This window comes from Polypterus senegalus, chromosome 12 (genome assembly GCF_016835505.1).
Source record: "Polypterus senegalus isolate Bchr_013 chromosome 12, ASM1683550v1, whole genome shotgun sequence".
NCBI classification, from domain to species: domain Eukaryota; kingdom Metazoa; phylum Chordata; class Cladistia; order Polypteriformes; family Polypteridae; genus Polypterus; species Polypterus senegalus.
Genome location: NC_053165.1, coordinates 127,653,613 through 127,667,026, shown reverse-complemented (window position 1 = coordinate 127,667,026; position 13,414 = coordinate 127,653,613). Strand labels below are relative to the sequence as shown.

The 13,414-nt window shown below is 36.3% G+C and overlaps 1 protein-coding gene across 1 annotated transcript in view; it reads right to left on the bottom strand.

The window, feature by feature from the left end:
• vps13c (vacuolar protein sorting 13 homolog C) overlaps positions 1-13,414 on the bottom strand; it is a 624,410-nt gene that overhangs the window by 49,727 nt on the left and 561,269 nt on the right. Inside the window, exons 65-69 of the mRNA XM_039771364.1 lie at positions 12,383-12,464; positions 12,227-12,296; positions 11,915-12,026; positions 7,037-7,150; positions 1,367-1,500 (exon numbers count right to left, since the gene is read on the bottom strand). Coding sequence (XP_039627298.1) covers positions 1,367-1,500; positions 7,037-7,150; positions 11,915-12,026; positions 12,227-12,296; positions 12,383-12,464 — 512 coding nt within the window. The remainder of the gene's footprint in view (positions 1-1,366; positions 1,501-7,036; positions 7,151-11,914; positions 12,027-12,226; positions 12,297-12,382; positions 12,465-13,414) is intronic.

The following is a 13,414-nucleotide window of genomic DNA, read 5'->3' as shown; positions in this document are numbered from 1 at the left end:
TCTTGCTAAATGAATCTTAGCCTGGAGAGGTCTATTATTTTTTTACATCTCAGATGTCTCACTTAATGGCTTTCCGATGCTGTATCTGTCCTGGTGTCTATGCTGTATATGCATAATCACAGGGAATTCCAGTCTCTGTATTACATCTTGCCTGAAGAAGGGGTCTAAACTGCTTCAAAAGCTTGCATATTTTAATCTTTTTAGTTAGCCAATAAAATGTGTCATTTGGTTTGACTTCTCGCTATAACTTTTAAAAAATAAATGAGATTATACTGACTCTTAGATAATCGGAGACTGTGTCTATCATAAGATATTACAAGTAAATTCTCAGACTACTCAAGGAACTGAATCTTTCTATCTGTGTTTGACAGAGGTTAATTTAGTTTAAAATTTTGTTGTCAAAAATTAACCCTGGTTGAAACCGACCCGTTAGAGATATCTTCAAAGTATGCTTTCCTTTGGCAAGTTCTTTTGAGCTATGCCTCAACTTACAGCATATTGCAAAATTTGCCACCTATTTATCAAGAACTATATATCAGGGTTACTACAGATATTCATTTTTAAACAGATGTTTTAAGCAATGATAGAGCAGCTGTTAACAAGACTAGTGCTTTATGCTGTCACAATCAAGTTAAACAGGCTCACAAGTATCTGCTATGCTTTTAGTCTTCATGTCAGTTTTATTTTCATGTATTACAACTGCCTGATAACATTTCATAATAAAAGAGTTTTATATAAAGTTAATGCAAAAAAACTTCTAATGTATAAGACAGTTTATTCATCCATCCATTATCCAACCCGCTATTTCCTAACTACAGGGTCACGGGGGTCTGCTGGAACCAATCCCAGCCAACATAGGGTGCAAGGCAGGGAACATATCCCGGGCAGGGCGCAAGCCCACCTCATGACATAAAACAGTTTATACGTTACAAAAAATTTATCTTCAAAAATATAAAAAGAAAAATGTAATTAAAATGGTGCCACAGTGGATGATGCATTTGCCTAACAGAGTTAGTATTTAGTGTTTGAATTACATGCCAGACGTCTGTGTAAATTTTGCATGTTCTGTTGGCATGGGGATACCTTTAGGCACTCTGGTTTCCCTCTCACAACCACAGAGTTTTCTGAACAGGCAACTGATGATTCCAAATTGGTCATTAGACCTTGCAACATAATAGCACTCTTAACTGCTTTGGCCTCCAATGACACTGAGCTGGAGTAAGAGGGTTTATGAATGTTATGTAATAAAATGCTTTAAAAATGTAAAGGCTGAAACTTTCCTTTTAGAACTTTAAACATAATGTGGAATGGAAGACAGTACTACACTGGATAAATGTTCTTATAATGTTTAAAACACCCTTCTTACTTGAAGATAAGGTCATCAACATCAGTTAAAGTTGCTCCTATACTTTTCAGCAACAGATTTATTGACCGAACAACCACCATGTCCTGCTTCTCAGAATCTTGACCTCCAGAGCCAAGTGACAGGCTTAAGTGAAGCTAAAATAAATAAACAAAAACAGACAAACATGTGATTGTATTACTATAATAAATGATTAATACAATTATATTATTGGCTAAAAATTTAAATTAACTATTTTGTAGGATGGTACAAAACAGTAAAATTTATTAGATATTTCAGTAATGGATTTTGTATTATTCACAAGGATATAAAATTCACATGATATGTATCAGAATGGGGCTAAATGGCAGCTCTATGTACACTTGAATAAATACAAAGGATATGTAAAATGTTGAGCTCTAATTGTAGAGCCAAACAATAATGGACAAAGCAGAAGGTGAATACAAAAGTACCAGCAAATGAAAGGATCTGAATTTTGTGCCAACTTAGAGATTTAGATATTACGCTGCTGTGGCATCAAATAGCCCACTACCAAAATGTTTAAGTGTTTTGTATGTGGCTTTAAGCAATTTATATTTTTAGATGCAAGGCTGTAAATACGTCGTAGGACACAATGAAGTGGCACTTTCATATTCAGACTATTGTGACATTCAAATGTGTCTTAAGCAGACTTTGTCTCTACATTGCATGCTCCAATTATCTGGACATACACCATAGGAGGCAATGTCACCGTTACTGCCTCAGACAACTGGGACCTACAAATGTGCGGAGAGCGAAAAGTGCCTAGAGTCTTATTAGGACATCATTATAGTTTCCTGGATATTTGCAATAGAAGTGGTAATATTATGTGTTTTGTTGTGGAATTACACCACAAGCATTGCCACTACCCTCCATTTGTCCACATTGTAAAAAGATGCCAGTTATGCCTAGTGTTTTGTCATGGGATCATACAACAATCCACCTCAGGTTGCACATTTTGCACTGTGGTAACATCTGCGAGCCTGCAACATCTGGATTACAAAGGCCTTTAGAAACATTTCCATTACAGTGGGAGCAATAAGAAAACTCTTATCAGCAGCCTCACAGCAACTACCTTTAAATCACTGCAAGTAGGGCACTTCTAGGTGACTAAGCTCTCGCTCTCACTCTGAACATTTGAACAGCACTGCCACTTCATTATAGAACAGGCTTTATAAAGCTTTTTTTTTTTTTTAATTTACACTGGATGTGTGCATACACTGACTCATCTCTCATATTTAAGTTTAATCTTATATAACAGATCTCTAATGGTGGACACATATATCCTTTTATTATACATGTGCTTTAGGATTAAAAATATGTAAAATAATTTTGCTGACTGTGGTTGCAGACTATTTTATGACCAATTATAATTGATTACTGTAACTGAGTTTTTAAGAAATGATTAAGGATTAGCAAGGATGATGAAGAGCAAGTATACCAAGATTTCTGGGAACAGGTCACAGTATGTTAAATGATGCCAGACCTAATGCCATAAAAGGAACTTTGTAAAGAACTATAAACAGTGGAAAACAAATTATCAAGAATGACCAAGCAGCAATCTAAAAATGTATTAATATTACTGTACTTAGTCATAAAATAACAGGTACATTTCTAAAATTTCAATCAATATAAAAGTCAAAACACTGATTAACACTAGAATCCCTGAAGCCTATGAAAAAACTTGTAATCCCGGGCCACCTTAAATTCCTTCGCACCTCTCCATCAGCGTATTTTGTTTTGCAAATGTGTCGATCAGAACAAGCAGCCTGCTTTCCCATCCTCCTCCATCAACGGAGCGGAGTCCGTCACAAAATTCTCAGAGCTCACATCTCTTTATCTGGCAGTGAGGTGCCTCAAGTTGTATTGGGCAAATAATATATCGTTATTTGGAATACATACATTTCATGTGTGTTCTATGTCTACATTGATATGCGTAAGTATAGGATGGCATGGAATGAGAGGCAAGAAATGCTGAACACATAGCTAAAACAGAAAATTTTTCCATGTTATACTAATAATGACGTGAAGTGTATAATGTGTGAAGGCTTTAGTCCAAATATCAGATAAACACTTTCACAAAAGGTACATGTATAACAAAACAAGCGCACTTATAAATGTGCACTTTTATTCAAGAATATAACCAAAGAAAAAAAATAATTTGATTTACATGTTGCCGGGACGGGAACGGGAAGTTGGTGTGTATTCTTGAATGGTGCAGAGGTAAGAACTGCTGGTTTATAACCCAAAGGTTCTGGGTTCAAGGCCGGGTGCCTCGTGTTTTCAGTAGTGAGTTGCTATTATTACTATAATATAATTTAATAAAAGCATACATTTGATTTGAGTCTGTAACAACCAGCGTACATTTTGGCTACTTGTAAGTGACGTTCACATGGTACAACAAACTTGCCTCTCCCTCTCTGAGCTGAAGGAATTTATCTTCATTCTTTCCACAAGAGTAGTGATGACCACAGTTGGTGCTGTGATTGATACCTGCTCAGAATTATTTTTTGTACTGGCAATCAAAGATATGACGTCCCGTGACCGCTAACAGTCTATTATGTGACATTTGCGGTTTGACAGCAAAGACACCTGTGCAGAACATGTGAAAACAACAGATTTGCTGCGATCTTGGAAATCTGGCAACATTTTGTTGAGAACTGTGTTTTGAGTTACAACCCAGGGCAAAGACTTTCCGAGTCTGCGATCATAAAGCTTATGGAGCCATTTCTGGACAAAGACAGAACCATAACAACAGACAGCCTCTTCACAGCAATTTCACTGGCTAAGACTGCTGCACTGTGACACAACTGTGCTTGGCACCATAAGTAAAATGGGACTTCCACCTGCAGCTAAAGTCACTTCAGTAAGCGAGCAATTCACCAGGCTAGTGTTTAGTGTTCTAAAGAAGAAACCTTTCATTTCAGACTATAACAGCCGGTGTAAAGTTTTTCTACCTGTGAAAGATATCACTGAAGAGATTTAAGCAGACACACAAACGCTGATGTATAATGTCTTCTTCGTATCTTGTTGTCACTTGAATTTTTTGTTATTCAGTTTTATTCTTGAATAAAGGCACACATTTGTTTAGTTATACCTTTACGGATGTGTCTATTTTATATTCCAGCAACCACTTGAATAAGAGTGAATTTGTCACTGCCTCTCTCACGCACGCATACACACATTCATACATGAAACTGTTACTATCTGAAAACGCTATGCCATTTGAACATGAGTTGTCATTTGAACTTTGTTTTCAATCTTGCCTGTACTCTTCATTATGGTGCATGATACTGAAAATGCAGTACATTCAAGACAGCACCAACTGTGGTCATCACTGCTCTTGTTAAAAGAATGGAGATAAATGCCATCAACTCAAAGAGGGAGAGGCAAGTTCGATGTACCACGTGAATGCCATTGACAGAATAAAAAAACAAACGCTAACTTTTACAAGTAGCCAAAATTTACACCGGGTGTTACAGACTCAGATCAAATGTACGTTTTTATTATATTATAGTAATAATAATAGAAGCTCACTACTCAAAACACAGAAAGCCCAGCCTCGAACCCAGAGCCTTTTGGTTATAAGGCGTACGTATTTATTTGATAGTTGGACTAAAGTCTTCACACATTATACACTTCACATCATTATTAGTATGACATAGAAATAGTTTTCGTTTTCGGTATGTGTTCAGCATTTCTTGCCATCCTACACTTACACATATTATTGTAGGCATGGGACACAGATGAAATGTACGTATATATTCCAAATAACGATATACAGTGGGTACGGAAAGTATTCAGACCCCCTTCAACTTTTCACTCTTTGTTATATTGCAGTCATTTGCTAAAATCATTTAAATTAATTTTTTTCCTCATTAATGTACACTCAGCACCCCATATTGACAGACAAAAAAAAGAATTTTTGAAATTGTTGCAGATTTATTAAAAAAGAAAAATTGAAATATCACATGGTCCTAAGTATTCAGACCCTTTGCTCAGTATTTAGTAGAAGCACCCTTTTGAGCTAATACAGCCATGAGTCTTCTTGGGAAAGATGCAACAATTTTTTCACACCTGGATTTGGGGATCCTCTGCCATTCCTCCTTGCAGATCCTCTCCAGTTCTGTCAGGTTGGATGGTAAACGTTGGTGGACAGCCATTTTTAGGTCTCTCCAGAGATGCTCAATTGGGTTTAAGTCAGGGCTCTGGCTGGGCCATTCAAGAACAGTCACAGAGTTGTTGTGAAGCCACTCCTTCGTTATTTTAGCTGTGTGCTTAGGGTCATTGTCTTGTTGGAAGGTAAACCTTCGGCCCAGTCTGAGGTTCTTAGCACTCTGGAGAAGGTTTTTGTCCAGGATATCCCTGTACTACACACATACCACTTAGAATTAAGGCCAAAAAGTTCTATCTTGGTCTCATCAGACCAGAGAATCTTATTTCTCACCATCTCAGAGTCCTTCAGGTGTCTTTTAGCAAACTCCATGCGGGCTGTCATGTGTCTTGCCTCTCCTCAGTGTGTGGAGACAACCAGGCACTGCTCATCACTTGTCCAATACAGTCCCCACAGTGAAGCATGGTGGTGGCAGCATCATGCTGTAGGGGTGTTTTTCAGCTGCAGGGACAGGATGACTGGTTGCAATCGAGGGAAAGATGAATGCGGCCAAGTACAGGGATATCCTGGACAAAAACCTTCTCCAGAGTGCTAAGGACCTCAGACTGGGCCGAATGTTTACCTTCCAACAAGGCAATGACCCTAAGCACACAGCTAAAATAACGAAGGAGTGGCTTCACAAAAACTCTGTGACTGTTCTTGAATGGCCCAGCCAGAGCCCTGACTTAAACCCAATTGAGCATCTCTGGAGAGACCTAAAAATGGCTGTCCACCAACGTTTACCATCCAACCTGACAGAACTGGAGAGGATCTGCAAGGAGGAATGGCAGAGGATCCCCAAATCCAGGTGTGAAAAAATTGTTGCATCTTTCCCAAGAAGACTCATGGCTGTATTAGCTCAAAAGGGTGCTTCTACTAAATACTGAGCAAAGGGTCTGAATACTTAGGACCATGTGATATTTCAATTTTTCTTTTTTAATAAATCTGCAACAATTTCAAAAATTCTTTTTTTTGTCTGTCAATATGGGGTGCTGAGTGTACATTAATGAGGAAAAAAATGAATTTAAATGATTTTAGCAAATGGCTGCAATATAACAAAGAGTGAAAAATTGAAGGGGGTCTGAATACTTTCCGTACCCACTGTATTATTTACCTTATATAACACCATGCACTTCACTGCCAGGTAAAGCGACTTGAGCTCTAAGAATTTTTCAATGGAGCATTTTAGGGGGTTGGGTAAGCAGGCTGCTTGCGCTGATCAACACATTTGCAAAACAAAAAACATTGATGGAGAGGTGCAAAGGAATTTAAGGTGGCCGGGATTAGGAGTTTTTTTGTAGGCTTCAGGGATTCTAGTGTTAAGAAAAAAAATATCAGTAACATGTAATAAAACACATCTGCAAATTTTGAATGCAAAATACATAAAGGTATATTTGAAATTTCAGTTTGAAAGTCTGTAAACCTCACTTATGAATTATTCTTTTAATGACTAAAACAATTAATGGTTATATTAATTTATTTCCAATTATTAGGTTATTTACCTTAACAGGAGAGATGTGAAAATGTTCAAAAAAGTTAAGTCTTGAAGAATCCTTTACTGAAGTTTCAATTAGTTCAGCTTTTAGAGATTCAAGATCCTGCTCAATTAACTTCGTCTATGTACACAGAAAGACAAGCATGTTTAATACATAAGTAATATGATATAATCAGCACTCTGCATATACTGTGATCATATATCAGTATTGTGTATCGGAGTACAGAAAAGGATTTAGGCAGAAAAAATCAATTACTACTAAACACTGAACATAAATAACATTCATTTCAGATGCTGTTTACCAAATGTGGAAAGTTTTGATTACAATTTCTGTCCTGAATTGTCCATACCATTCGTTTTTCCAGTATGCACATATATAAGATTCTCTATTAAACTAAACAAATCTGCTGAACTTGTATCATAACCAAACTGTTGGAACCGACTCTGGGTGCACATGACCCTGGTGAATTATCTTTATTAATCATTTGGAGATTTTGGAATACATGAATTAGGTTCCAAAAAAAAATTCACTGATTAGTACTGAAGATGATAATTTACTTTATACTATCATTGTAATAGCATTTACATTTGAGTTGTAAAGTTTTTAACACTGTGTAATTACCTGTGTTTTTTTTTAGCATTACTGATGAGCAAACACTGGACAGTTCGCTTTGCTTTGAGTTCGGCAAAATCACAGAAATGTTCAGGAACTTCACCCATCTTCACAAAATGCATTGAAGTCTATGTGGAAGGAGGGACTGAACTAGTTTTGAGTGGGTTATAATAGTGTTTTATTTGTCCCTAAGCCAACTATGCTGAATCAATTATTATGGCCAAAAATGTGATCTGTGTGGTGAAACAGCAGTTTAACCACTGCGGGTGCAGCTCAAGTGTTTGTTTTTTTTTTGTATCTGATCTCTGTCCAGATGCTCTGCACCTTTTTCTTCCATAAAGTAGATAGAAACACCTTGTAGACAGTAATACATATTTTCTTCTTATTATTATTTCTCAGGGTTGCATGCATTCCCTTTCTCAGGAGGGGAGGGCTCCTACCCCTTATCAATCGGGGTCATTTTTGCTAAATCGCTTGTAATTCGACCTCTCCAAATTAGAATCATTGCTGTTATTGAACTATCTGGAGTATAAACACATGTTTGGTCTCTTTGTAAAGGTAACATTCTCTAGTTTCACCCTTAGTAGTCAGAATCACTGTAGGTGTGACTGATCAAAAGTTATGCACATTAGAACTCACAAAAAAAACGAATTTTTTTGTTCTCGCCTAAGTTTTTTTATGAAAATAAAGGAAAATAAAGCTGCAGTAGGTAGGTGGGGACAGAAACACACTATGTACCAACAGAATAACTTGTTGACTACTCAAATTTCAAATTTGAAAAGAATACCTGTAAAAATGACATTTTTTACACCAGTTTTTATGTGGGCATGCCCAGGGGCTTTTTAGAGGGACCATTATCCACATTTTGGAACATATGGAAAAAGTGTAATAACTTTTGAATGCTTCAACCCACATATATCAATGAGGGCTCTACTGAAAGCTTACACCTAAAGGAATCTATATCTACACACAGTGTCACTCTATTAGTTATGGAAATTCATGTTCCATAATAAAAACAATAAAAAAATACACATTTCTATGTAAAAATAGTCAATACAAGTTATGGGCCAAAAATATATTTATATTTTTATTTTTACTTTTTTTATAAAATGCACACAAACTATATATATTTCTTTTACAAACTGTTACAACACAGCTCAGCGTTTTTCCATGTGCCACTTGATGGCAGCAATCACTAGCAAGCAGAAAGCACAAGGGCGGCACGCCGCTCTCCCCATTACACGTCCCAGGTGCCGGTTGAATACTTTCGCAACGCGCACATGCATCTATTATTTAATCGAGCGTTTATTTACGTTTAAACTTCTACTTTTATTCATATTTAAAATGCGAAAAACTTGGCGAAATCACAATAAACAACCACGCACCAACTCTGCAGACTGGCACAAATGCCACCTTCACGCAGCTCCGATCGTTTTGTTTACAAGTTAGTATGGCAAGTTACATATCAAAATGCTCGGCTGCTCATTGGCTGTAAGTTTTGAGTGTCAGTCACAGTGTCCAATCAAACTGGTAGATTCTACCAGAGTTCAGAGCCATACGTCACCCTGCAAGCTTTCTGTGACACTGGTTGGCTATACGAGGTGCCAGTCAACCCCAGACCCGTCGTAATTGGCCAACTTAGGTGTCTTTCGGAAGCTAACACTTCCGTGTTTTATGCGGTAGCATGGTTATCGCCGACAGAAACAAATTACGTCTAATATGAGCAATATAAGTGAAAAAAAATTACTTAGGTGGTCTCAAGTTATGAAACGTTTTTTGGAGTTTTTGTCCCTTTGAGAATATATTGTGTGTTTTGGACCTAAATCGTTTTACTGGATTATATTCGCTGGAGCCTTACGGACACAATGGGATCAATACTGCTCGGAAATATTGATGTTTGACTTGCAGGGGGTCTTCAAAGGTAGGCACAGTCAACTCTTAAAAGTATGTACTTCTCTGTAAAAAAGGCTTTAGTGTCAGTGCTGTGGTTGTTGTGTGTCAAAATGGTTTATATCATCGGAAAGACGAGACTTTGAAGTTTCATTTGATGGGTAGGGTGTCGAGATGCATGGCAGATGGGCATGCACACATTACTGTAACGTTTTTGAACCGCTGTTATGTCCCGGGACTGGTACGTGTGCGCGTTAAGAGGGGCTTGTTATGAATCATAGCTGGGTACATGCCTAATTACTCATGTAAAGGATCAGTTTTCTCTATCCAGTGGCAGTACTCATAATATACTCATTAGGTCAGGTAATATAGCCCCCAAATAAAAATAGTTGAAAATATTTGCTGTGAAAAACATTTTGGTAAATTCTGCCAATTAACACTATTTAGTATCAAGACCAGCAATTAACTCTCAAATTATTCTTTTAATTCAATATGAACCTCAAACATCCCACCTGTTACATGTTGCTTTTCTGATTGCAGAAAAATTCTCTGCAATTATCCATTAAATGATAGCTACCCAAAGTGACACTCTCCTGAAATAACCAGCATACCACTGACTTTAATTGGAAAACTTAAACTATGTAATTATAAAATGATACACAGAATTATAAAATATTATGTGAGGAGAACTGTGCACTGCACCCTTATAAATCAATTAAGTCTGAAAAGTAATTAGACATTAACATTCTTAGAAAGTGTGATAAGAAATTGTTTTGCAATAGTGTCAAAATGGCCAATAAGAAAACATTAAATGCAATGTCTAATAAATGTTTATATAATTTTATATAATTATGAATTTAAACCTCAGATAAACTAACATTAATTGTTAAGGGAAGATCTTCTTGATTATAAAATAAAGTATTTTTGTCTTTGTTAAAAAAAAAACAAAAAAAGTGTGGTTCAAACTGATTAAAAATTATACATTTCTTGCTACAATTCTCTTACTCAATTTTGTTTTTTTTATGCAAAATATTTCAGAATTAATGAAAAGGAAATTCAGACTACACATTGGTACATCATGATAGGTTCTGCTAACAAAATGGCAAAGCATATAAAATAAATATCAATTTCAAAAGTTCTTTTTTATATTTTATCCAAGCATCTCTTTTTTAAAATCAGTTAATCCAGCCCTGGATGAGATACTAGTTCACTGAAGGGCACACTTCCGCACTCACTCATACTAGGTTAATTCAGAGCACATTATTTTTTATATAATAACAAGAAATATTATGTAATACTACTATCAGGCAACTTAGAATTAATAAATATAATATATAAAATATAATAAAGAACCAAGCAGCACAATGGATTAGTATTTAGTACTACTCATTTTTAGGTTACTTAGATTAGGTTAACTGATGACTCTAAATTGATTTGGAATCAATTAATAGACATGTACAGTAGATGGATAATCAAACACATACAGTTACATTTTAACATGTATCTTGCTGCAAATTTCTTCCAAACATGATTAAACTTTTTAATGCATAGCTTGCAAAGCACTGGAAATGGGATTGTCATCCTTTCTGAGATTGGTTCATACCTTATGACCAAGGATACTACAACAGGGTTCACAGTAATCTGAACAGCTTCAGACCAATTCAGAATGCAATCACCAACTAAATTTGATATTTTTACTTGTCTTGACTCTTATATGCAACTCCTCTTGCAACTTTAATCCCTGTATTTATTATGTTTTTAAACAACAGCCACAAATAGTTACACATGTGATATTACTCTTCATTTTAAAATTTTAATTTACAGATTACATTCATCATTAAAATGACTTTGGATAACAAGTACATATACCCAAGGTTTTATATTAAAATTTAATAAAGCTCCTTTATAGTCATTCCAGAAACACTGCATATACTATGAAACCATTAGATAGATAGATAGATAGATAGATAGATAGATAGATAGATAGATAGATAGATAGATAGATAGATAGATAGATAGATAGATAGACAGACACTTTATTAATCCCAAGGGGATATTCACAATTAAGACACCTCCTACTACGAAAGACTAAGGAAATTACCTCTATAAAAAATGAAACTTTTAAAATTATATTAATCCGCAGCAAAGTGCTCAAAGATATCAATTAAGTGAAGACAGATCAATAAGCCAGTACACTGGGAATAATATGCATATTTAGCAGTGAAAATACACATTAATTATTAAAAAAAAGTAAACTGCAGCAATGTCTACTTCCTTAAGATTAAATAAGTAAACTAGATATTTCCACATACCGGTATTTAAATGTTTTACTCTGAATTAAACACTTTCTTGATCACAACAAATTAAATTAAACTGCCATACCTTTTGTTTTGTAGCTAGTGGATCTACTGTTGAAGATAACAATTCAGAAATGGCCCCCAGAAATCCTTGATCAACCTTCAAGGCCATTTCTTGAATAAGGGCCATAAAGTACCTTAAAGATTTAAAAGAACATTTATTTAACAACATTTCAGGTTATTAAAAACAGTGAATATTAGAGCTATGACTTTAATGTTTGATGATTTAAACACCATTCTTTGATATAAACTGCTCACAGGTAAAATTCTAATTATATAGCTTCCCATAAGTTACACTGTATCAAGCATCACACAACAGAGCGTATGACATACTCACTTAAACTGCATTACTTGACTGTGCTCATTAAAACGAATAATAATGCTAACATCAATAAATGGCTTTGGTTCTGGAACAAAAGAAAAAGATTTGCATTAGCACATATGAAAATTAATGTTGACAAAAGATTTTCAGTAAATGGTATAGCTTAAGTACCTGAATCTAAAGCAATTGATTTTGGGGGAGGCACAGGATGAAATACAATTGGAAAAATAGCTCCACACATTTGGTTATCCACCTGATAAAGGCAAAAAAAAAAAAAAAAAATGATGTTAAAAGTAACTACTTGTGTATTTGCAGTTGCTTAATTTATAAAAAGTGGTTCTTAGAACTGACTTAGAATTTGTTAATAAGAGATTTTAGTTATCATTTTACATGTTTTTTCTGATTTTTATTTGCATTTAATTTTTAATACATTTTTAAAATGTACTCGACTCATATTGACTTGGTTTTTGTTAGCTTCTTCTGTTTGAATAGTAGTAGATACTCTGACCATTGTGGCGAGTGGCTGGGGCTATTGCCCAGCTGAGACGCCCAGGAGGAGGGCTTAAGCCTTCCTCAGACCACGTGGGGGCGACCTCCCTGGTACGTTTGGGGGCCACAGGTACAGAACTTTGAAGTTCAACCCTGTAGAGGCCTGTGGTCACTGCCAGGGGGCACCCCAATGGCTTGGGAGCCCTGGACTTCAGCACTTCCGCCACACCCGGAAGTGCTGGGGGGAAGAGAATTGGGGACACCCGGAGTGCTTCCAGTTTCACAGCCGGCATTTCCGCCACACTGGGGAGTGCCGGCAGAAGATTGTCAGGAAGCACCTGGAGCACATCTGGGTGACTATAAAAGGGGCCGCCTCCCTCCGCTCATTGGCTGGAGTCGGAAGAGGAGAAGGACAGAGCTTGAGAGAGGAGAGGCAAGCAGGCGGCCTGAAGAGAAAGAGGCAGTGTGATGTTGGCCTGGACTTTGGGGGAGTTTGCGGTTTGTGGTGCATATTTGTAAATAGTAACTGTAAAATAAAAGTGTGGTGGTGCTTAAACGATGTCTGCCTGTCTGTGTCCGGATCTAGTTCCACACCATGTTCACTCATTTCAATATATAAAATATACTGACAACAGTAAGTGCAAAGAGAGGCATAGGAGGTCAACAAAGATTAAAACTGAAATAAGGCCAAAAAAATGCAAGTTTTAGAGAAAA